Below are 26,061 nucleotides of genomic sequence, written 5' to 3' on the forward strand. Positions count from 1 at the left end.
CTCTGGACTTGTGGCTTAATTGGCTCAGCAATGCAGTGCTGGAATGGAGATGCCCCAGGCTTCCTCACCCACACCATTGCCTCCACCAGCTTTCTGCCTTTCACTACTGACCCAGTCACGTTCTGTCCCTATGAGCTTCTCACCACAAGTCACCCTTTCCCTAACATTCACCACACCACTTTCAGAGAGGTAACACATTCATTTGCACAGCTCCTGCTTAGGCTCTGTAATCCCTGTGCCTTCCGCTGCTTTCACTTCCCTGGATGCCACAGCCCTCATAATTCTTTCCTTGTTTCCATATCGTTTTCCTTTGCGTGACCTAATTCAGCCTGATTTTGGCTAGTTTCCATTTTATTGCTGTCCTTTCTGTCCAATAAGCTGAAGTCTTCTCTCTTCCTCATGCTTTCTCTTGCTCCTCCAACCCCACTCCAAAGCAACTTACCAAGTTTCATCTCAAACCTTTTCCTATCAATTCTCTCTTTGTTACAAACATGAATCACAATTTTTGCACTTTGGAGAAAAGGAAAGAGGAGAGAGGAGAGAGAAAAGAGAAGAGAGGAAAAGGAAAAGGAAAGGAAAATTTCAAATCCTCTCTACAAGGAGTTGTTGAGCTGCTTGATGCATCCACTCTTGCCTTTCCATTTAATTTCACAACGATGGTGTTGATCAAGGTTTATTTCCAGTGGCTCTCTCCATGCTTGCTAAAATCAGCTCTGGAAGGATATCAGCTCTTCTTGTCCCCTTGTGGTTGGTGACAGAAGCAGCACTATGAAATCTGGGGATACTTGGGCTCCCTCTGGCAAACATGATGGCTTCGGTGTACCTCTGTGACATTACCCATCACAGAGGGCTGCGTTCAATGCTGGGGTCAGCAGCCGTGCTCCAACACACTCCTGTAGATCTTTTATTGTCTTTCTCTTCATCACAACTTAGTTCTGCTTTTATCCATGCTACAATCTTCTCTTCCCTGCAGTTAGGGCTCAGTGATGCCCCAAAGGCATCACCATATTTTGTCCCACCTAACAGTGCAATACCTGTGCTGCAGTAGTGACTGCTATCCCACCAATCTTTTCTAGACTTCCATTGCACAGACACAGCCCTTACGCACACGAACGGCACATGAGGCCTTCGTTCTGCCGAAACGCTGTCAAACAGGTGGCTTCTAAACAAAGACAAAAATGTATAAACCTCATCAGTCATCACTGTGGGCCCCAAGAAAAAGCGGTGCCCTTTCAGAGGTCCCCCTGCCCCAGCCTCTAACCTCCCCCTCCAGAGCTGACCTCCATTTCAGTGCGCACCATTCCTTGTACTCCAATGGCAATTCATCAGCCGGGCTCGAATGGCTGTGTTTTCAGTCTATAAATCACTAGGCCAGACATCTGCCCTGCTTTCAAAGGAGTTTTGTTCTTCTTGTTGGCTACCGCAAACTTTTAGGTGCTCGGAGGCCAGGAGCAGCCTTGTCACCCCCTCCCAAGCAACTTTCCTTCATTTAAAATGCAAAAGACGGCTTCACAGAGAGAGCCCAGATGATAATAAAGCACTATTGTTTGTGTCTCTATAGACTGAGGCTCCAAACGTGATGTTTGTGGATCATTCTGAGAGGTGGGGAGAGGCAGAGACAAAGCTGTGTGTCACTGCGTGCTGCAGGCCACCTCCCTGGGCCTCGTGACAGCCCTTACACACACTGAATGAGAAGTGTTAGGTGTCCTCCAGCATCCCACAATACAGGGGAAGCCTGCTGCCATCAGAAAGGAGCCATCAAAGGCGGCATGTGGCCTTGCCCTTGGGTCAGGCAGCAAGGCATGAGGTGCCGGGCACAGCTGTATCAAAGGGACTGCCACCTCCGCAGCGGCGGCACTGCTGCTTGATCTGCTACCGCGCTGAGAGGGACAGCAGTGGGCAGCCACCGACGGATCTGTGCCGATAAAAGGGCAGATCCCAGCTCCGGGGCTGGGGAAGGCAGGGTGTGCTGCCAGGTGCAGGGCAGTGCTCGCAGAGGAGGGGTTCTGGGAGCTTTGTTCTGCTGATTTAACACAGCCTCCTGCTCGCTCCCTTCTAAAATGATTCCTTCTTTGCCTCACCTCCATGTCCACGTTTCTTTTCTTTATGCTCCGGGAGGATCTGAAACTTCTCCTACATTAACAGACAGTGACCTGCGACAAAAACATACTTTTATGGAGCGCTAAGGCAGGAAGCACCAGGGGACCTGAGCAAGAAATTAAAATGCAGTAAATGATAAAAAAAAAAAATTCAGCTTGACAGCTCATCACCATACGAACAGAATCAAGTGAGCATACACCTTGGCAAGGGCTCGCTCATCTTCTGTACAGCATCCAGGGAAGCAGACAAAGGTCGAAAGCTGTTACAAGTTATTGGCAATAGGGAAAATAGGAAGTGAAAGGAGATAACAAGCTTAAACCTTCCACATTTTGTAAGTTGAAAGAAAAAAGACAGGATCAGAACTGAAAAATAATGTGCAAGAATTCACATAGTGGTTTTCCAGTAATAGATGGGAAAGCAGTGGGCCCACACAGCTCATAAAACCCTGTGGAAGTTCTTTAGACAGGACTTTAGCATCTCTCCTTTCTTCCAGAGCAGGAAACGACCGTTCAGGCTTCAGAGTCTGAGATGTGGGAAGAATTGGAGGCAGCTGCCTCCTGCAGTAGCAATAACAGCACAGTTCTGGACCTGGAGGGCTTTCACCCCAGCCGGGAAAGCAAAGACTAAGCAAAACCATACACTCAGGCTGCCTGTTCTGACTCTTGGAAATGCAACCCTCCACAGAGCAACAGGAAAAATCACATTCATTTCCACAGAGATTTTATCACCTCAGACTTGGCATGGGAGAGGCATCTCCGCCCAGCTGTGAGCAAGCGAGCACATTTTGCTGGCTTTTTTTATGTAATCAGAACAAATTCCTTAGAGATGAGTCACAGGGCTTCGGGGGGTGTCCGGGGAGATGTCAAGATGGCCTCAAGTAGAACTCAGTGACACACCTCACCATGGGACCCATCCCCTGCGGGCACTGGGCAAGGGAAGGGGATGGACGGATGTTTCCGGGAGGATCTCCAAAGCCACACGTGTGGCATCTCCAGATCCAGCACGCTGTTTTGTTTACATTTCTTCTGTGAAGACAGTGATGGTTTCAGGGTGGAGCTGGAGTGCTTCCCTGCAGCTGCTCCTGAGACTCAAACACTGAATATTGCTCAGTAGTTGGGGCTGAAGGAGCCCGCCGGTCGGGTTGCGGGATGGGGTTGTGCTTCAGGAGCCATCCAGAGCCATGACTGCCCTCTTCTCATGAAACTGTAGGTATTCGGTCCATCAGCGAGCCACAACGCCTGCTATCTCCACCTTTGTTTAACACTTCCAGCTTCCCCAGAGTCTGAGATGAACCAGACTTAGATACAGTTCTGGAGGTCCAAAGGTAACACTGAGAAAAACGTTATGGAGACTGATGGGCCTTTGGGTATAGGAGCAGATGGACCAGATGAACGCCTTGGTGGAGCCTGGCTCTGGGTCAGACTCATTTCACTTGTACTGATGGCGAGGTTTGGCACAAGGTGCCAACAAGGTCAGCCTCCAGATTTGCAAACCACACGCAGGGCTGTCTCTGAGCAAAACGTGCAGAGCATGTCCAATCTAGAGTGGGGCAAATCTGCATTTGTGAGTTATCTGAGGACAACTGCAAAAGACAACTCAGCTGTCATGCCCTTCACCTTTCAACTTCACCGTCAGGTGACTAACAATTACCAGCTACCATTAATATTAAATGGGAGAGAAAGAAATACAATCTTCTTCCTGCTCTTCACATTCCACAATATCACAAACAATTTGTCATATAGGGAGGGGCAGGGGCAGGAGGAGCATTAATTATTGATACTTGGGAACAGATGGCTTTTCTTGTACCAGGACAGCGAAATATAAGAGGAGACTGTGGGCGAGCATGTGAGGATTAGATGGGCAGAAACAGATCAGATAACCAGCCTTCACGTGGAACAGGAACCTTCCTCCTAGAACCAGCCCTGCAGAGCTCTCATCAACGGCCTCGGCTGTAGAAACAAACCTGCTGACATCTGAATTAGTGAGGCTTCACCAGAACCTTTCAACGCTCCCTCACCTCCGTACAGAACATCTAGGGCATGACGACTGACAGCTTCCAGACAGCAGAGCCCAGTCAAACCCAGCACAGGCTGGTCTCTCTAGGAGACCTTACTCATTGCATTTCTCATGTTCACCCCCACCTACTGCACTGTGTTCAAGAGTGACTCCCTCCTGTCTTGTCTTCCACTAGCTTCTGCTTCTTGCTCAGGTGCTGGCCTCAAGAATCAAAGATCCAAGCAGCTTGCACACGTGTGACAGGGCTCAGGGTCCCATGCATACTCACATCAGCAGGAACTGATAGTGCTGCAGGGGATGGCAGGGAAGGGGCAGAGAAATGGGAAGCTCACTCACAGCAGAGCTTGTACTTTTTTTCTCACTGCAGACTCCTCTTAGTGGTGCTTCCTGACTTTTCCCTCTAAGAGCTTTTCTGCTTCCTGCTGACGTCTGTCAGCTTGTGAAGCAAGGGGGCAGGTGAGTGTAAGAGTAACACAGGGTGCTGCAGCCCCCTCATTCCCTTTGGTATGCTGTTGGTTGTGTGTTACTGCATCAGTGGCTCCCAGGTGAGGCCCTTGAGCATTTTAACTCTTCCCTTGCAGAGGACCAGAGATGTCATCCAACTCCTTTTCCCACCAAGCCATGCAAAGAGAGCAAGACTTCATCCTTGTCAGCTCCCACTCTGACATCAGCGACACTTTCCAGGCTGCAAAACAGTCTTGGCACAGGACACAGGCTGAGTGCCCCCACATTCAAGAGCTGACCGTGGGACTTAATAGCCTCCTTAAGACACAAGAACAACTGGGTAAGAGAAATTTGGCACAAGGGCTCTCCTTACAGTCCTCCTTACTGTGGCCATAAGCAAATTGCCCAGCAAAGAGTCAGATCTGGGCAAGTCAACATGATACCTCTCCTACTACTGCAACAAAGATATTCCTCAGATATTGCTGGCTCAGGGATTTCACAAGATGCCATCTCTATATGTACTGACTAAACACGATTCTCCTCTTTGGATGTACCCTTTAAATCCCATAAATGAACACTTGCCAAGACAGATTAAATCTATGCTTATTCCATAGAGCAAGGCAGATTTTCGTGCTCCCTCTATAGGTGCAGAAGATACCTCAGGATCACACTTAATATATATGGGGACCTCCTCACAGTCTTTTCTCAAACTCAAATTGTTCCAAAGCATCACTGCTATCATAATGATATGATCTTCTACTTTCTCAAGCTGACTAGGCACTGATTGCTAATTCCTCCCAGTGAGCCTAAGGTTGTGCAGCCTGCAGTCTGTGAGAGCCCCAAGACATGTACAGCCTTATGAATTAGAGAAATACAACTTCCAGGCTTCCCTTCTGACCTGGATCAATGGCACAGTGGTTGAGGTGAACAAATATAAGTGCCTGGACATAGCAACTGCTAATGAACAACATAAGCATTCCCTCCCTCTGAGCATTTCCCCTTCTTGAATGCACAGTGTGGAGTAAGACTGAGAAAGTTCCTCTTATCTAGGAGACATTGAAGGCCAGGAAGCAATTTTGGAATGACCTGTGCAACATGTATGCTGGAAACAACTGGGCTCAACTAAAAAAATCTGCAAACTTTCCCAGTATAAAAGGTGCTGAGGCCAGTACCAAAGTTTGCCCTAATTCAGCACATGAAATGGTCATATTTGAAATACTGCTGTATTATAACAACATCGAGCTTCTGTTCCTCTAAAAGCACTGTACATCTCACTAGGACAGCACCAGAAAATGTTTCTAAGGTAGAGCTGGCATTAAGAAGCAGCCTCCACGTGATTACACTAGCTAACTGCTGCTTCAGTCAGCTGAGAGCCAGCACAAGCTGATCTCACCTCCCCCACATTTCACAGGGGCTGAGCAAGGGATCATCTAGCAAAAGAAGCCTGTGGATTAGAGCAATACAATGGATCACAAAGCTGTAACAGGTCACATCTTAACCCCTGAGCAGATTTGTTCCCTTTCATCCTATCTGACGTAATATTTATAGAAAATTTTCCTTGCCACTCTGAGAATAATAGAATGGCTTAGGTTAGAGGAGACATTAAAGATCATCTAATTCCAACTCCCTGTCATGGGCTGGTTGCCACCTACCAGGTCAGGCTGCCCAGGATCCCACCCAACCCAGCCTTGAGCAGCTTCAAGGATGGGGCACCCACAGCTCTCTGGGCAAAGAAGATGGAATCACATTATACACACATTCCAGAGAACTTTTCCCAGTAGAAATAACTGTTTTAAACACACACTGTGCCTGGGAGAATGTCTAGAATTTTATGGCCAAATGCCTGGCTGGAGCTGTCTTTTGACCCGCACAGGAAAGCTGTGAGTCAACATCACCATCCCAGTTGGTCTCTGGAGTAAGGGTGGTTGTGGGCTTTTGGGAGGAAGACGTGCTTAATGGGAGCTTCCTACCTCTTTGATGGCAGACATCTTGATGTTCTCATAGTAGTGCAGCGGTGCATTGGGTGAACTCATGTCATAGCCAAACCCAGCGACCGCCACCTCATCACAGTTGTGGAGCGCCATGGTTATTGCTACGCTTCCCAAGGTGGGGATGTTCTGACAAGAGAGAAAGCAGGAATGGAAGCCGTTAGCAGGTTGTCATTTGTGTTATCAAAGATTCCCTTTCATTGTCTCTGTTCAAAAGATACTGCTACTAGGCACAAAATACAGAATAGAACGTTTGGCTACATCTGCACACAAGTTGCTCAGTGCTGGCCTGCAGAGTCAATATCTTCCCAGCTTCCGAAGAAAATCTAGTGTTAGTCAGCTTCCTGCAAAGCATCTAGCACAAAAGCAGAGGCTCTTGTTTGGGACTCCAAGACCTGACTCTCCAGCAAAGAGGGACAAATGTAAACGGTTGGACTCCCAGAAGCCATTCAAAGAGGGCTGCTAGCACCGTGAGCAGATGCCAGCCTCAACCGTTCCCATTTCATCTTGCTCCTATAGTGCCACTGGATGGCTGCAGCTGCTCTTGTAAGCACAGATGAACATGACAGCGGTGATGGATGAGTGTTTCCAGTGTTGAACACTAGCTCACAGACATTTCTAACTCCCCTTTAACCAGATCAATCCACTGAGTTAGCTTTACCCCAGGGGCTAGGGAGAGGCTGAGAAATCCACCCACATATCTTCACTTGTAGATTCATCCAACACCACCGTATCAAAAGTATCACGAACACAGAGGACATGCTCAGACAGTCACTGGGGGCGACAGCCTCTCAGCTGAGATGCAAAAACCAAACATGAGCTTACATCTTGCAAGTAACAGAGATTTCCTGGTACCAGTGAGCAATGCCATTGCATTTCACCCAACATTCACAGAACTCTGGAGACGGACATGCTTTGAATTTCTCCCTCTATCTCAAAGGAACCAGCTTTAAGCAGCACACTCCCGTGCTCACATCTGATTGCCTGATCATGTCCTGAGACCGGTGTCTTCCAAGCAGAGAACTCCATCCATATCCTAACTGAGATGAGCAGAGCTGGGAGGGCAACCTATGCGTGCACTACAGTACATTGAAATTACACTAATCTGAAGACAAGTGTGCAAAAAATGCAATGACCCCTCGTGTCTAAATAAACTATCCGAACATGTGCAGTACAACTGTAACTGTGCAGATCTGAACTGGAAAGACTTGGCTTCTGAGCCAGCTCTAGATGTCAGGAAGAAAAGACAGAGCCATTTTGCTGTTTGACATCAATCGATACTGGCTGCTTCTACCACAAACAATATTGTGTTTATTCTAGTTGCTTCAGTTAATTGTTAATTCACCGGTGGTCATAAAATCTCAAGGATAGGTTTTTTTAAAAAAATGGAAACAGCTGAACGGGCAAGGATAAGAAAAGTCCACTGAATTTCAGAATGCACAAGAATATCCTGCCTTCCCAGGCCTGGCAATTCAAAGGCAGATATTGTCAGCTTTATGTTTTGCTTAGGAGATGACATTCAGATGTCATTTGAATTGCATCAGCTGATACGTGGATGTGCCACAGAACTGTTTCCCCCGAGCTGAGCTGTAGTTACAGTGTCCAAAACACAGCAAAGAAACGGTTATGTTTTTGAGAAAGGGTCATTGTTGGGGAATACGACGGCGCTGACACCACCCACACTTGCACTGGGCCCATTCCCACGGTACAGCTCTGGGGACACGCAGGGTCTTTGCCTGGAGGGAATTTTATTGGCCAAGTTAACGTTCAAGAGCTAACTTTCTAATGGGAGTCTTGCAAACCACAGAGAATTAATCATACTACCCAACCTTATGGGAGAACTGCCAAACCACCACGACTTTCTCTCAAGCATAGTCTTATTTCTGCCTGGGGAGCAACTGATAACGCAAATCAAAAGTGAACTTTCCCTTTGCTCACCAAATACCTGTTTCACTTTATTCTACGTATAAATCCTCCAATGGCTTTTATGGAAACGCAGGAGATAACTTTCTAATCTGTTTCTAGTCTTTAATAATTCCCAACATCGCAGTATCTAAGCATTGCCTGCTCCTCTTTGTAGAATGATTGAAATACCAAAGAATTCCTAACCACCATAGCTGCAGCAAATCCATCTGGTCTGGGTCGTACACTATCAGAAGTTCAAATTGTGCCCTTAGCAAAATAATTTTGTGTTGCCCCAGAATCACATTCAGAAACTGGTGATCTGATGGCAGCTTTTAATTAAGCTACACCTTAGCTGTGTTAATGTCATGGTGGTACAACCTGGTGCACATATTCCCCTTGAGGGCCAGGATCTGTGTCCATCACACTCTCACTGCTGAGATGCAGCTTCATGCGCTGCTCCTGCTGTCAGATCCCTGAGGGCTACCGAGGACCACCTAGAAAATTCTGCCAAAATTATTATCTCTGCTATTCAGTGAATGCAGTGAGGCACAGCCCACCCTCAGCAAATGGCACAGGTAACAGTGCCTGTTAAGAGGAGAGCACGAGTACAAAACCTGTGTGCACACATGCATATGGGGCAAATACACGAAACTGGGCATTTGCTTGCATTAAAAAGCAAATGATCATCAGACAGATTAAACAGTAACTAGGGAATTATGGAGACTTTTGGGAGAAGGGAAAAATAAAAAGGAGCCAGTATGAGAGGTGTAAAAGCATGATTGATGGTTAACTACACGTCTTTACTAAGTCAATAGAATGCTTTGGTCCTGGGTTGGTTTGAACAATAGAAACAGAGCAGTTTTCTCCCGTAACAGCTTGCTGAGTTTCTGCTGGAAATGAAGTGCTGCCCCACATCCTGCTGGCACAAGCAAGAGAAGGCCTTGTAGGATCTCGGGACACGTCTCTTCTGACTGCCTGCAGACATATTGATGGGTTTGTTGCTAAGCTCTACTCTGGATCCAATGAAGCAGATACAACCTTTGGGGCAGGCTGGGGGACAGGTCACTCCAAAAGAAGTTAGGCGTCGTGGACATGGTGCACCAAACCTGGCTTACCAGGCCCTGCACGGTGCGTCAGTGCTCTCTCAGCACACACACCCTTGTGCCGTGCCCCAAAGAAATACCAAAGCAACCACCACACCTCTTGCATTGAGTTATGAAAAAAAATCCTCTCTCAAATAACAGAATAGGCTTCTTGCTATTGTAGGCCATGGCTAAGAGGAAAAGAATGAAATCCCAGCATCATCCCTCAGGGTTCACAATCCTGCTCAGTGCACGCCAGATTCTCCTCTATCACCAAGCAGCACTGCTTCCAACCAAGCGGTTTGGCAGTAACCAAGAAGTATACCTGCAAATCTGTTCATGCTTAAAAATGGTTAGCCTACCTGTCTGTAGAAAACACTGAGCATAAGAAACACCAGCCCTCCTTTGGGCTTCATGGAGACCGAGCATCCCCTCACGGCCCTGTGCTGGAGATCCAGGGGCTGTGACTGCTCCCTGCCTGTGCATGTGAAAGTCTCCGGCTGACTTTCATTCCACGCCTGGGTCACTCCTGTGTCACTGCCTTCTGGACTGGAAGGAAATGACTGCTGTAAATCTGTTTTTAGAAATATTTGACTCCCCTAATATGTTAAATGAATTCCAGTTATTTATGGGATTTCACTTAGCTCAGGGTAAGGCATATTGGGTTGTTCAGACAACTCCAATTGTTAACTTTTTTTTAAAAAGGGGTAAATGTTGCTAAGGAAAAATCCCCCAAACAACAATGCAGCTAGATATTCAAACTGGTTTGACTACTATATTAATTTATTTGAGGGAAAACTTGAAAAACCACTTATCTGGGAAAAATTCATACCTTGTTTTTATCAGTTGTAGACCTGATCACTTAATAGCAATAAAGCTTTAAAAACAAACAAACAAAATACAGAGTGAAAATTGTAAGAGCCATCCCATGATACACAGAACATTGACCACATCTTCTGTTTGTTCATTTGTTTTTGCACCCCAAACCTGCTCTTTGATTCCCTTAGCTGGCAGGTTTGGAAATATACCATAAAAAGCAATTCAGCATTATTGTGAAGACAAGTGCCTGCCGTTCTGCAGAGTGGTCCCTGTCACAGGAGCTTCTATAGCCACCTCTATCCATGCACAGAGTCAGCTGCAATATTGGGCTTCAAAAGACAGCACAGAGCATCTCCAGCACTTTTCCTTCACCGCCCCTATCTGCCCCTTGCTGTGAGCTGGAGGGAAGCCTCCAGAGCTGGCAGTTTGCAGCAGAGTAGAACAGAAGGGCCAGGGACCTGAGCCTGGAGATGTGACATGCTGCCCAGCAGGTTTCAGTTCAGCTCAGCCATTTAATTGCTAAGCTCCTGTGTAACTTAGCCTGAGCCAGCACCTTTGACCACATCTAACCTAAACATATGAGCTCTGATTCAGCATTTGCCATAAAGCAGATTCCCATGCTATGCAGTGTTTCTCAAGGACCCAGCAGTTGAACAGAGGGCAAGCAAGGGTGTGACTTCCCTACATTAGCTGCTGCTTTGTGGTGGCCAAACATGTGCTTCATCCCACACTAAATAGCAGTTCGTGGCCCAACTCTTTCATTGAAAAGTGAACTCCCTTCAGATACTTTCCATCCATCACGTGTAGGAGCATGCGGTCGGGCACTTACTAAGAAGTAGCTGAGGTGTGCATTTGCCTGCTACCCTGTAAATGCTTTTTGTGAGTGCCCATTCCCTTGTAGCTTGTGGGCTGATTACACTGCAGTGTTCACAGCCCAGCCAGTACAGCAGCAGATGTGCCTTCCGACCCTGTGCTAGTAACAAGAAAGGGTCTTACGACCAGCCAGAGTAGCTGCAAAGCTGCCTACCAGAGTAAAGGGCTCTCAAGGAGATGCCCTGGGGCATGACACGTGTGCTCCAGCATCAGCACTCTGCGGAGATGGGGTGCCCAAAAACAATCCTGCACATGGGCTTACAATGGTGTGCTGCTCCTGGTTCCTCCTTCAGCAAGTTGAAGGTTGGGTGCACCTGAAATGCCCTGTCAGCCACCTACACACTTCCAAGCTTCCTCAGCAGCCAGAAAGTCCAATGGCTCCAAGCACTACAGAGTGAGAAGAACTACTCAATACAGGGCAAAAAGCACCTCAGCAACAGCCATGCTGTTGTTCTACATGCAATAGGCAAAGGCACAGTTGAACTGATGTTCGTACTTGCCCTCCAGTAACCTGTCAGCAGGGTAATGTAGGTTGTTATGTGCCTGAATTACTAGCTGCAGTATCAGTGCTGTTTGGTTTCAAGTCCCAAAGACCTGTATACAGAGAACTTTCACCTGAACACAAACCACACACATATCCCACTGCTCAGTTAGACAGCCAAGCTCGTGCCCGCTCATTAAGAGGATTTTGTAAGCAAAGAGACTAGCTCACCTCTCTTGCATTAAACCAGCTTCAGGGACAGACACATCTTTAATTTTCCCCACGCATTACTAAAGTCCTAAACTGAAGTTTTTCTTTATCATCATTTTATCCCAATGGATAGAAGCCCATGCATGGTAGGAAATACCTGTCTCTCTCCTGAAAACTTCAGTTAATGGGCTGAGGAAACTCCTGACAAGCTTTGCTGGTCCCAGAGAAAAGTCATTGCTCACTGTGGGTGACTGGGTTTGCTCCTTGCTGACTGCCACATACCAATACCACAAGTACAATCTAAATGCACATCTGAGTTGCACCCCACTGCTGTCCTCCAGAACCATCTGGCCCAAATTACATTATCAAAGCAGAGGTTGTTACTACATTCACTCTTTATTGAATCCTGAGAAAAACGCTTTGAGATCAGCCCTGAGCTATTTTACTAGCTCTCCTCAACCTTGCTGAAAAAGCCACCAAATTACAAAGTTAATTGGCAGCACATTGTTACCATATGTGGTGTGCAGGAGGAACACTGAAGTTTATTTAGGCATCAGAACCAAAAAGGAGTGGAATATTACTGCCTTTTGCGAGGATTTCATGTTGGTCTCGATTACTAAAGGCATCCCCAGCCCTGAGCCCCCTGCGTGCAGCCTGCCCATTACACCACCATGTATTTCGACATGGAGGCACCAACCTGCCCCATCCCACTGAATAGCTGTGTCAGACCATCCTTGCCCAGACAGCACAGGCTATGTTCAAGTCTCAGCTCCACACATGTTTCTGCACCTGCAGAGCTCTTTCTGTCCCATCTCAAGGAGCAAACTACAACTTACACAATCTAACGGGGGTCAGGGGTAAAGACTGCTTGTCTTAGGGCTCCATAAACTATTTTTTAATGCTCAAATAGACTTCCATGAAGTGAAACATCAGGTTTCAATTAAGCTGCCTTCATTTCCCAATCTGATCTGTGTTAAACAACCTATCAAAACCTCATAAACTTCAGTTCACAGCATTTTCATTTCCGGATTTCTCTCTTCTCCTCTCAGCTTAAGTAATAACTTGTGTATTAAAATAACGTGTTTAAAAATAAAACCAAATCTGCAGAAAATAAAGGCAAAGGTCTGATGATTTCTGTCCTTCATTAAGGCATCAGTCCTGATTTTCTGTAAGACAAATCAAGACCACATCCTTCTAAAGATAAGTATTGGAGAATGCAGAGAGGTGAAATACATTAGTTCCTAGCTAAGGGGAACATTTGGGATAATCACAGAATCATAAATTTGGGAAAAGACTGCTAAGATCACCCAGTCCAACTGCCAGCCCATCCCTACCATGCCCACTAACCATGTCCCTCAGTGACACTCAGCTGGGTCTGTCAGCTATGCTAACGGGCCCCTAAACATAATGTGTGGTCTCAACCAAGAACTAAACTGTGTGTACAGGAGCCATTTCCTATCTGAGTAATGCTTTTTGTAATGGTTGTATATTAGATAGAGCAAGTCTAAACAGGCTCTGAGGACAGTCGCAATGTCCAGGAATCAGAACTCTAGAAAACCCTGCTCCACACTAATACTCTGAAAAGCTGGAGGCTAGGGATACTAGAAGGATCATGAAGGTGTTTTGTAACTAGGACCTAAAACCGCCTCATCGTTTTCTATTGCAAGCTTCTGTAACTAAAACCTGTCATTGTGATATCAGAATTTCCTACCGTGGGCCTCATAAACCAACATTCACCTTCTTGTACTATAAGCCTAGAATACAGGATGAGTGATATTAGTGATTGCAGGCAATGGAGCCAAAGTTCCTTCCCTTCAATGTTCAACAGTGGAGGTCGAATGGAAAAGAGTTATGGCAGCCAACTCTGCTGCTTGTTCTCATCCTCCTCTTTGGTTTTGCTTGCTCTCTTTTATACCTACCCCTCTGCCCATCAGGCCATTGTTGAAAGGCAGTCCAATGAAGCTGAAAGCTGCCTCCTGGATGAAGTAGGGATTCAGGATACGTATCTCATGAGGTTCTCTGGGAACACGGGTCGCCACTGACTTCCAAAAGCCATCAGAGGCGCTCTGGTAACAAAAAGGGAAAGAGAAAATACCAGTAAAGAACAACACACAAAAAACAGCAGATTGCTATTATTACAAAAATACACCTCTGGCAACAGTTCCTGCTGTCACTGCTCGCTGCCACAAGGCACCAGTATAAGGTTACAGTGGGACAGTACACCCTGGAGGGGTGACAGCATCATGTGCAGATGCACTTGAACTAGTCTGGATGACAAGTGCAAGGAAAACAGAGCAGCCTGGGCTTCAGCGTAGCAAACCTCCACTTTGGTGCCACAATTTCACTCTTGATGGCACTTCAGCTAGTTTGATTAATGGCTTAAGCATTTCAGCACACACTGTGATCAGTCCCACCTGCCCACAAGGGGATGCACTCTTGGAAAACAAATGTTGTTAAGAACTTTCAAAGAGCTAAAAACAAGCACACAGTGCTGCGTATGAGCTGCATGCTTCCTGCTTTATCTTAGATCTGTTACCTTTCATTACGTTTTTGGTGAATTAAGTCATGAGCTTATAAAGGTCCATCTTGACTTGTGAATGCTGTGATGACAGAGCAGGAGAAAAAACAACTCAGTATGTTCTTTATGTTTTCCCAATACTGAATTTCAGATCCTGAAGAATGAAACTTTTGGGAGATGCTTCCTACCTTAAAAAGGCAATATTTCAGCAAACTCAACGAGGAAATTCGAGTCCTCTCCTTGAGGACAGAATGCACGTTCTTACCCAAACCAACAGTCTAACACAGCCAAATGTCTGTTTTGACCCCATCTCAAAGCTGCCCAAACACAATACACTTTTGCTGACCACAACAAGGATCCCAAGAGTTAAAGCTCGCATTTTGACAATTGCAAAGTGCTCTCAGGACCCAAAATGGAAAAAAAATTCTAATTAGCACTCATTTATTTTCATCACAGTTGAATCATCATGAAAGCCTGAGGTCAGAGTGGTCTAACATTCTCCAATATAACACATTTTCAGTTGTTCAGTGATCCTAGCATTTTCCAAGAAAAAAAAAAAAAAAGAAGGGAAAAAAACCCAACTTCACAAATGTTAATAAAGTCCTACATCCATTTAACCAATGGATTTGAGGGATTTGGTACCTCAGCTGAGTTTTGCCTCCTTGTGAAAATTCATTTAAAAATGGATAAATATTAAACCTTCGGAATTTCCGAAAGGCACATGTAAAGCAAAGGTCTCCCAGTTCCAGGGAAGAAAAAAAGAAATTGCAGATTCCACTTGTATTGAGCATGTCAGCCATCTCACAGAAATGAAGACCATAAACAAAAATCCTGCATAGCTTCTCACTCAATGAAACCATCTTACTGTGGGCTTAAGAAGGCACTCCCTGGAAAAATAGAGTGTGACCCCGAAACTAAAATAAATTTATATGTTGAATTAAGGCTTCACATGCAGTGCTAAATATGGCATTGCTTAAATTTTGCACACTATTAAAAAAAAAAAAAAAAAGAAAGGGCTGAAAACTACTTAAAGTGGACAAAACCTGCTTTTTGCTTGGATCCGAACTTCAAAAGGGAGCCTACATAAGTTCTGGGCTTTAAAGAGAGTTTACATTGCACATAAAATGCTAAAGAAGTAAAAAGAAAGCTTAGAAAGGCTTCAGATTTTCATCCTTTCTGTTGCTTGAGCTGTCCAGAAAAGTTAAACAACACATACCACAGAGGCTTGCTTTCCCAGTGCTGTGTGAGCCGCTAGGACCAAACCTGTCCTCCTGCTGATTAGTTTAATGCAAGTGTGACACAAATACAGATGCTGGTTGCAGTTGGAATACAACCTGCCCACTTTGGTCCCATTGGTGTGGCTGTTTCTCTTGTCATTCATCCAGACTGATTCCCTGGCCACTTTCCTCAGCTATCTCAGATTGCTCTATTTTGTCCTCTCAGTGTTAATTTCTGCTCATTCTGTTTTCTTCCCTGTAACTTTTCGGTGCTAATCTCCTTTGCCTACAGAAGGATATCTCAGGTGATCTCTCATTGTGGCATGTTCACCGTCTCATTTCTAAAACAATTCAAGGGAGAGATGGAGAGTCTCAGCAGACGGCTCTCAGATTTCTACCTACACAGCAGGCAAAACCCTGGGATTTTCCCTCCTCACAAAGAACAAAAAACTGTTTTCCCGGCTCATAATTACTGAAATTCGCAGCCTTGTGGTTTTGGCTCTCCAAACTCTGTAATTTCAAGCTCCATCTCGAGCCTTGTGGTTTTGTTGTGCAGCTTGTCACTGGCAAGCTCCAGCACAGAGCCCATCCCGGCTGCTCCCCTGATGCAACCCCTTTGGGGTTGCACACTCGGAAGTGCAGCCTGTGCCAAGGCTCCTTGCTACTGCTGATGCTCGGCTGCGGGCCGCTGCTCTGCTGTGTGGAGATGTGCGGTCTGATTGGACACAGATGTTCAGGGAGGTTTCCAAAGCAATCACTTCCCGTCGGGGAACTCTGTCCCTCTGATGCTGGGAGGAGAGATGGAGCAGCAGGCATAGGAAGGAGGCACGCGGCAGATCCAGCAGCTCAGACACACCAGAGATGGTAGGTTAGGGGAAGTGATGAGGAATGGCACACCTCACCTAGAGCTATAGTCCTCATTCTGTCTATCTGCAGAAGGGTAACAGGGACAGATGGTTGCAGGCTTTTTTTTGGTCTCCATTCAGTTTTCTATCTCTTATTCACTAAAGTGGATCACAATGTAAACTAAAATACAGAAACTCAGGCCCTCAGCCAAGAAGCAGACCTTAACGGAAGAGCAAAGATAGGATGAGAAGTGATGGCTTTCAGTTGCTCCAGAGGAGGCTGGCTATCAGGAACGATTTCTTTTCTGCAAGAGTGGCACAAGCTGCCCAGGGAGGTGGTGGGGTCACCGTTCCTGGATGTGTTCAACAACTGTGGAGAAGCGGCACTGAGGGATGTGATCAGTGGGCAATACTGGAGGTAGGTGGGCGGTTGGACTAAACAATCCAAGTGGTCTTTTCCAACCTTGAGTCTATGATTAGGAGAAGGCTAAGTCTCCCAGAACAACATTTCTAATATCTCTCCAAAACGGGGGTAGTACTATTAAATGCAGGTGTACAATACTATGCTGCGGAGCAACAGGAAAGATGACAAGGCTGGAAAGAGAACCTGTGGTAAATGGCGATGACTGCTCTTGTTACCCTTGTAACACCAGGAATGGAGAGGAAGGAGGGCAGGAAAGGAAAGCAAAAGCAATGGAATGACAAGGCAATCACAAGGACTGCAAGTGCCGTGAAGCACATAGCTATGAGATCTCTGCCCCTACCTGGGCTGGAATGTGGTTATTCTATACCTGTCATCCACAGGCACTTGCTGTCACAAAACACAGGGCACAGCAAAATTGCTGTAATCCATCTGCAGAGGCCTTTGAAAGGTTTCTGCTCAGGTGTAACTGGATTAGATGGAAGGTGTGTTTTTGCTAGAAAATAAGCATCTTATCAGCCAATAGGGCATTTCTTAGTGGTCAAGCAGACGTGGAGACCTTGAAAATGCTCTTCTACAAGTGGTAATCAAGATGAAATTATCAAAGCAAAGAGGAAGTTTTAGCAACGAGACAGAGGTACTGAGAGTCTGCAATCCGGGCTGATGGTCAACTGCTAGCCACACTATCCTGTACCTCAGGTATGTTTAACCAACTTTCTCAAGGTGACAGAGAAGCATTCACAACCTTCTGTACACAGCTCTGAGGACTGGCACTCATTCTGAGTTCCTCTATCTTTACCTTCTAGAGTCTGCATTTTGTTCCACTCCTATCTACCCACTGAAAGCTCTCTTGCTCTGACTGAAGCAGGGTGCTCGAACCTTTCCCTCATCTTGTCCACCCTCATCTTGACTACGAAACAAGATGTAGCTCTTGGAGCATCCAATAATATGTCATTTCTAATCTTTTATCATATTTATTTAATAATCTCTCCAAATTCTACTAAGTCTAAAATCAAATGGCTGCAATTTCCCAGGCCATTCCATCTCCCAACAGCACCATCAGCTAACATACTGGCCAAGAGAACTCCCAATAGATTGCAAACCCCCAAATTTAGCTTTTACTACTGTTCCTCAATGAGAAACCCAAATATATTTTCTACCCAGGATTTTCAATGGCAAACATAGAAGCAAAGCAGGATGGATACAAAACCACCTTTTAATACAAGATACTACTAGAGGCATTGTGTTTTGGGATTTTTTTAGCAAAAATTTATGTTTCCTCAATGGAAGAGTTGAGCTAATAATACTTCACTATGTGAGCTTAGAGATCACTTCCATTAAGGCTTGATAACCAGGTTGAGAAGGCTTAGAGCTTTAAAGGGCCATGAGTGCAAATTTTTAGCTTTCTGTTACGCACACTGCAAATCCAAAGTAATTATTTTGTTTTTAATGTATTTCTACAGCTTTATCAGTGTAACTGAGAGTGAAATCCAGTTCACAGTTGTAAGGTAACAAAAGGCTGTGCTGTGACAAAAATGGAACTTGGAACACAGCAGATGAGCTGCAAAGAGAACCAAAGATTATTTTGATGAATATTGTATTTCTCAAGTCAAAGCGTAAATGATAGCTTGCATACGGTGTGTCGGAAGATGTGTTTGTCCTATGTGAACAGAGTGATGGATAGGCTGTCCTAGAGATTCTTTTGCTCAGAATGCAAGCTGGATTTTGAGCCAAAATCTGATGAAATTTTTGTGCTTTGAAATACCTTAAGACAGAAGTTTTTGGAAGAAAAACAATGGATTTAGATAATTTATGTTTGCGTTGTATCTTTTTGTCCATTAATAATAACCTTCCAGCAGAAGAACATCTAAAGCAATACAGTTTCAGAAAAATCCCAAAGAAGAACAGGCCCAGTAATATTACGACCATTTATGGGATATTTTATATCCATCAGGGACCAGTCCCTTTAATTCACTATAATTTTTATTACATAGTTTAGGAAATGTCATACTCATATAACATCTATTACAAGAATATCATGGCTGAAAGGCCAAAACCACATGTTAGGAAGTGCTGAAGCAGGACAGCCCTGCGACTTCAGAACTTCAGCATTTCTGTTGTGAACATTGACTTTCTAATTTTCCCATAAGATTTTTTTCTAATATTGCCATATATATAAGTATTTTACAAGCAATACTTTCATATTTACAACATCCCTGCAACATTTGGCATGTATTACACCATTTTACAGGGGAGAAAATGCACTAACAAACATCCAATTTCTACTGCCTCCCGATGCTCAAATTCAGACTCCTTCTCCTCAATTTCCAGAACTTTTAGTAAGCTCACAACACAGCTCCATTAGCTTTGCTGCTTCTTAAGGCACACTTTTTCGGTATGTCCACCCCAGGGGACTTCAACTACGTTTGGAAAATTCTCATCTAACTTCCCCAGCACCACAATGGTCATTTAAAGGCTAAATCACAGAATCATTAGGGCTGGAATAGACCTCTAAGATTGTCTATTCCAACCATTCACCTACCGCCAGTATTGCCCACTGACCACGTCCCCCAGTGCCACATTTCCATGCTCCATGAACACCTCAGACAGTGACTGCACCACCTCCCCAGGCAGTCTGTGCCAGCTCATCACCACTCTTTTGGAGAAGAAATTGTTCCTAATACCCAACCTGAATCTCCCCTGGTGCAACTTCAGGCCATCAACTCTCACCCTATCAAATCACCTCCTCCAGAGGAATTCTCAGCATCCGCCATCAGGGAGCAATTCTTTTTCCTATCCACATGTCCTGTGGCTTCTGCAACTACTCATGCCAAGGCTTAACTCCTTCCACTATGGAAATCAGATTAAATCACAGCGTTCCCACTCTACCAGATAGACACCACCGCTCCAAAAGAGTGAGGATATAATAATGGGTAACATCTGCAGAGAAGAACTGAATTAACACTGAAAACATAACATGAAATTTTGCTTCTCCTAGCTTCTGATGGCTGAATTTTACTACCGTGGAGCTCTTTATAAAATTTTACAGCGTAACTCAATACGTTAAAAAAGAACAACCAACAACTCAAGAAAAAAATCTCCATCAAATGGAATAATTAACCTCAGCACAGCTCTATAAGTGCAAATATAAGCCCCAGTAGACTACTGTCTGCAGGATTAGCCATTAGGGCAGAAGGCAATCCAGGACTTCTGAACTACTCACTCCTAACCCACCTGCAAACTTTTGAAGAGATCCCTTCAAAAAGATCACTTATTGGTGACAAACCTTTTCTCTCTGTTCCTGTACTCACCCCCCTCCACCTCCAAGTCCCATTTTGGAAAGGAGGTCCCAAGGATACCCCCTGCTCTCTGTTGTTCAATGCCCCAATTTCACTTGGAGAAGCAATTGCAAGGAAAATCCTATTTTCTTCCTACATCCTGGAGATGTTGCATCCCAAATGAGGGCATGGGAAGGACACCTGGCCAGCACAGGCTCGGGAAGCCTGGTAGGATGGACCATGCTCAGTGCACATGGAACTGAGCTGCCAGCATCGATTAGCCTCAGGGAACAGAACGAGCCATGGGATTTTACAGGAATAGCAAGAATCCCAGCAGGCTGCCATGGTAACGGCCTGACCAAATTCCAGAATTTCAGTCTCTCAGAATGGGGTGGGAGAGCTTGTTTGTTTTCAACACGTAGAAAATCATATATTTTCACTAGCCTCATCCTGAAAGACAGCTGAGTTACTTCAGCTGAAGTTCCCAGCTGAGCCAAACATGGAAAACATCAGCTTGAAGGTGACAGCATAATGAAGTGACAGAGCCATTTTCCTGGTTACTGACAAAAGAAAACATGAGGTGATCCCAACTAGAAGCACAACTACCTGCTCTACTTATAACAATATGCTGGAACCTTCTCCAAAACAAGAAAAAAAAAGAAAAAGAAAAAAAAAAGAGTGAAAACAGTGCTGTCTTTGCAGATTTTGGTGGCAAAGCACGAGGGTATCCCAGGGCGCTCGAGGACAACCCATCAGCCAAGTCTTTTTAGGGAGCTGAACTGGTTCACAAGTTTGAATACAAACAACATCTCATTAAAAATCACATATTTAGACTAAATCTTGGCACACTGCAAAAAAGGCAAAAGAATCACCACACTAAGAATTATGGCCTAGAAACCCTCACTGCTCTCTGAAGTTATCTTAAAGCGAGTCCCTAGGGAAAATTTTTACATTGTTTTTACAACAAGAGTACACAAAAAAGCTGTCCTCTCCCATTTTGGCATCTTCACTGAAATGAGAAGCCAAATACTGTCTATGTTCACTGAGTGTTCCTATAGAATATATACAAACTATTCAGCATCTTTTAGGAGGGGAAAGCAGAAAGGTCAAGACAGCAAGAGTTTGGGAAGATGCCAGGGAGATCCTGCCCTACTCTGTTTTCTAGACTTGCATTAATAATAGGTGTTTTACAAAAGACAACATTTTTAGCAACATTATTCTTAAAAGATGAGAACCTATATAAACTGTCATCTAAACAGAACATTATTCTGGAGTGCTTTTCCAAACAGAGTGCTGATTACCTGGGCCAGACCCACCATCTGCTGTACTTGCCAGTTGTGAGCAAAATTCTTTTCACTGAAAAGAGCCAGAACATGGCAAATCAAACAGCTGAGAAGACCTTCTGAGTTGACCTAGCAAAACGTTCCCAGAGCCTCTCTTGCTCACAGCCTTCACACGGTTTGGTTTATTTTCATTTCAGTCATCAAGACAAGCAACTACAACCGCCAGAAAGGAGGTTGTGGTGAGGTGGGGGTCAGCCTCTTCTCCCAGGTAACAGTGATAAGATGCGAGGTGATGGCCTTAAGTTGCACCAGGGGAGGTTCAGCTTGGATATTAGGAACAATTTCTTCTTCAAAAGAGCGCTGATGCAGTGGCACAGCTGCCCAGGGAGGTGGTGGGCATCCCTGGAGGTGTCCAAGAACTGCGTGGATGTGGCACTGAGACATGGTCAGTGGGCATGGTGGGGTCAGACTGGGTGATCTTAGAGGTCTTTTCCAACCTTAATGATTCTGCGATTCTATCTGCACTAAGTAACAGGGTGTGTAGAGGCAGGATTGAAGCTGAACCTAGAGGTGAGCTCCGGTGGATGAAGTCAGAGCTCTGCACCCCACACACATCTTCCTCTTTTGCAGAAAAAAGTTGTGGCCTAGAAAAGAGCCAGAAGCACCACACATCTCCCTAGCAAAAGGGGAGAGATAAATGTAGGAAGATAAAAGCAAACAGAGACTTTAGCTACCTCACAGTGCGTTATAGCTAACCAGAGATATAGATCAACTCCCTTATCCTGGACCCTCAGTGCTTTGAGGCAGAGACATCGTTACAAATTGCTCAGACAGCACTAACTATGCCAGTAATCCACTGAGGCCGCCAAGGAACACATGTGTTTCAGGCATAAATCGTCCAATCTATTCCTTTCTGAATTAACATCTGTCATCATGACACCATTCAAAATGACTGGAGACTGGATCATATTAACAACCACACATCTTGGATAAATATTTACTGTTCAGAATTTTTTTTTTTTTTTTAAAGAAAACATGCAGATACCAAAACTCTAGAGCTGTGAAAGGGAGCCTCTATTCAGTCACTGATAGAAAGCATGTGATTTTATTTACAAAATCAAATTAATGTTTCTCCTTCCTCAGTGGGTCTTCACATGGGTGAAATCACAGCATCCTGTGGTGTTGCAATGCTTTTTGAAGGGCTCTGCTGGGGAATTTTGAGAAGCCTTCTCTCTCAGGACACAGAGGCAGATCTGGCTAAGTAAGCACTGGGAAAAGAAAATTGGATGAAGCAATTAACTTACTTCAATGCAAGGCTGTCAAGGGCTCTACTGGCTTGTGGTCTTGCTCCTCAGTCAACAAATGGGTCACAGAGAGTGAAGACAGAGCTTCCCATAAGGCACAGAACAGGAAGGCCAGAAGGGAACACAAGAGTGCAGCTCAACCGTGGGTACACTCAAGCAACACTGTTTTCCCAGATACTGATGAAATCTGTGTTTCAGTGGTTGTCAGTAGCCAGTGCTCACTTCCACTGGTATGTTGCTTGAGTACTATAAGCTCACATCTCTAGGAAATTACACCTGTCCAGGTTGATAACTCACTTCAGCTCCAAGCTACCACTAGGTAGGTACTGTTTTGTAGCAGTACTGTGCAAAATGCCTAGAGATCCTCCTGACATCCTGCAGAGCAGGGAGCAATGCTCCCTCCCTCCATCAACAACCTCTACCAGACCTTCACCCTCCTGCAGCTTCAGCAGAACTTTACTAAGACATCCAGTCTTGATTTTAAGATTTGACATAAGAGTAAATTCATCAAGCCTGTAGGGCAGATGTAGCAAAAATAATAGCACTGATATCAGCGTGCTGCCTTTTTTGGTTGTTTGCCTAGCTTCAGGTATACTTCTTCTAACTGAAGTCTACTGAGAAAAAGAAGTTCCTTCTATGTAGGTACAGTAAGACTGTAAGTAAATCTCCCCAAAATCTCGTGCATAAAGTAAATAAATGGAACTGAAATCTTTTAGAAGAAAGGAGGCTTTGCAGACTTCAAATGATTCTTGTCCTTACTCAAGTGTTAACACAGAACATCTTTATTCCACTCACGCTCGCACGAAGGGCTGAAACCCCTCTGGGCGATGTCTCCATTTCGGTGCTGTTGATGTTCTCTGACTCCCCACGTGCTGCATTCACAACGCACTGCTCTTGCATTGAGGAACAGCTGCTGCACATGTGGGCAAACTCAGTATCCACAGCAGGCATGGGTGGCACTAGGGGCAAAGCCTGGATGGAGGGCACCCACACATCTGCATGTGGGGCCAGAAGGAGACGGTGCAGTGCAAGAACAGCACTTGCCTGCTTGTTTGGCCCACTGGGTGCCCAATAACGTGCATGGCACAGTGAATGCACATGGCCTGGCCATCATGGGAGCATGCAGTAGTCAGGGGTCAAATGGAACAGAGAGGATTCATGAAGTGGGAGAAATTTGAGAGTATTGTGGTGCAAGAGGGAGGCGTGAGGGAGAAAGACATAAATCCAGAGGCGATCAGGCAATTTTGTTAGCTCTGCTGTTTATAGAGTCATGTCTTTCGTTAGTATCAGCATCAGACTTGGAATGAAATCCTTTCCACCGTCTGAGATATTCCAAGTCTGTGTTTGATCAGTGCAGCTACCAGTGTAACCTGGGTTTACATGCACTATGACCTTGAAATGCATCTCCCAGGATCTGTGTAATTTTGATGTCCAAATACTGCTGGTGTCTGCCAGCGAGGGAGAGCACAACACGAGCACCCTCTCGATGCTTTTTCAAGACAGCTGCATTAGCTCTGGAGTTGGCCCTTGCTCAGACTGGCTCTTCAACAGAAGGAAATGGTTTAAAAAAAAAAAAAAAAAGAAGAAGAAAAAAGAAAGAAAAAGAAAGAAAAAGCAATTTTCTAAATTCTCCCCTCTTTTTAAAAATAATTATTGTTACTCCAGCTGAGCCATGGATGGAGAAGGCAGGAGCAGGAAATACCCAGAAAAAGCAATTGTCAACTGGATGGCAGCAGACATCAGAAGAGATTTAGAAGATGACAATTTTAGGAAAAGAGTCTCAGGATAAAGCAGGACAGTGAGGCAACCAGCAGAAAGGGTGCCCTAGGACAGCAATGATCGAGTCTTTCTGGGCGATAATTCTGCTTTGGTGTCTTCATTTAAGAATGATCTGAAGAGGAACTGGAGAGGAGTACAAATCTATCTGAAGAGCTTTGATTTTCATGTCTCAGCTGGGATTACTGAGTCAGAAATGAAGATGATGCTGTCTTGGCAGATATGGGGTAAAGGTTCTTTAAGGACTACCGAAGACTAGCATGAATAAATGTTACTGTCCAGCATGAATCCACCTGATATTATTAAATGTCGTGCAGGCATGCTGCAGTGGCAGCAGAGCAGCTCATCACCAGCTGACGGCTGACAGTATACCTACAGACACAGAGTATGCCTGGGTGGGAGCAGCTCTCAGCTATGCAGTGACCTGTCTAATCTTATTATGCTGTTGCATGCAAGTATGTACCAAGGGCAAGCTCCAGCCTGCACCTTCCATACCAACAACCTTCCTTTGGGAATCTGGCCAGGATGTCTACCCCAAAGTCCATGTTGCAAACTGGGTCATTTGTCTACCGAAGTCCCCATCAGGCTGTCATCCCACTGCTATTTGAAAGCTTGTTAAAGCTTACACGGTACAGGACAAAGATCTCCTCCCTTTTCTGGTCAGCAGGGGAAAGATGTTTTATAGCATACACATTTATTTTCCAACCTCTTCTCTGACCATGATTGGAAAAAAATGGCTCATATTCTCTAACAGAGCACCAGTGCTCACGCTTACTCTTATGTCATCAGGAAATGGTTCTGAACTCCTTTGCTCAAGCAAAAGATTTACTTTTGCATTTGTAAGTCTTCTTTGGTCCCCTTGGGCCATGCCCACCACTACTGCTCACTGAGGGAGAAGGTCCTGACCATAGGGGTACAACCTCTCAAGCAGCACAGTCTTTTGTATGGGTAGAAAGTGATCAAAACCTAAGAAAGAGAAGTCCCAAGAATCATTCTAGAAATACAAACCAAATCCCAGTGACTCTACATTAAAGGAATACAGAGCATTCTCCAGAAAGCAATGTCCCACTTCTTCCTCAGTCAGAGGCTTCACAGGGGCCAGAAGAATTTGCCTCAAGTTCCAACTCTATTCTTCACTTCAACATCAACAGTGGTTCAGCCGCCCTGACCCTGGCTCTGAACCACCACGACGAGGAAACAAGGCACTCTGCTATTGGGTGCTCCATACATCCCCTGCGAGTGGCAGTGGCCTTTGGCCATGTCTGCTGGGACCTGGGACATGTATCTCTGGGAAGGCTTCCTTGCCTCTCCCCCAGCACAAGCCCCATCGTGTCCTTCGTGCCTTACTCACCAGCCATGCCTGCCTACATTACACTTTTGGAAGGATTATTCATAAATGCCTATTTGGTGGAAAACTCAGATTAATGAAAGAAATATGACAGCCCTTAAGACGACTTCCTACATCAAAAGCTTCCTCTTACTGATGATGGGGCAGCAAGCT

At 45.2% G+C, this 26,061-nt stretch overlaps 1 protein-coding gene across 9 annotated transcripts in view; it reads right to left on the reverse strand.

The window, feature by feature from the left end:
• Positions 1-26,061, reverse strand: part of ST3GAL3 (ST3 beta-galactoside alpha-2,3-sialyltransferase 3) — a 150,897-nt gene that overhangs the window by 8,104 nt on the left and 116,732 nt on the right. For all 9 annotated transcript variants that reach the window (XM_048944368.1, XM_048944369.1, XM_048944366.1 and 6 more), the window contains 2 exons: positions 13,838-13,984; positions 6,531-6,677 (listed from right to left, as the gene is read on the reverse strand). In XM_048944368.1, coding sequence (XP_048800325.1) covers positions 6,531-6,677; positions 13,838-13,984 — 294 coding nt within the window. The remainder of the gene's footprint in view (positions 1-6,530; positions 6,678-13,837; positions 13,985-26,061) is intronic.

Source organism: Lagopus muta, chromosome 5 (assembly GCF_023343835.1).
Source record: "Lagopus muta isolate bLagMut1 chromosome 5, bLagMut1 primary, whole genome shotgun sequence".
NCBI classification, from domain to species: Eukaryota; Metazoa; Chordata; class Aves; order Galliformes; family Phasianidae; genus Lagopus; species Lagopus muta.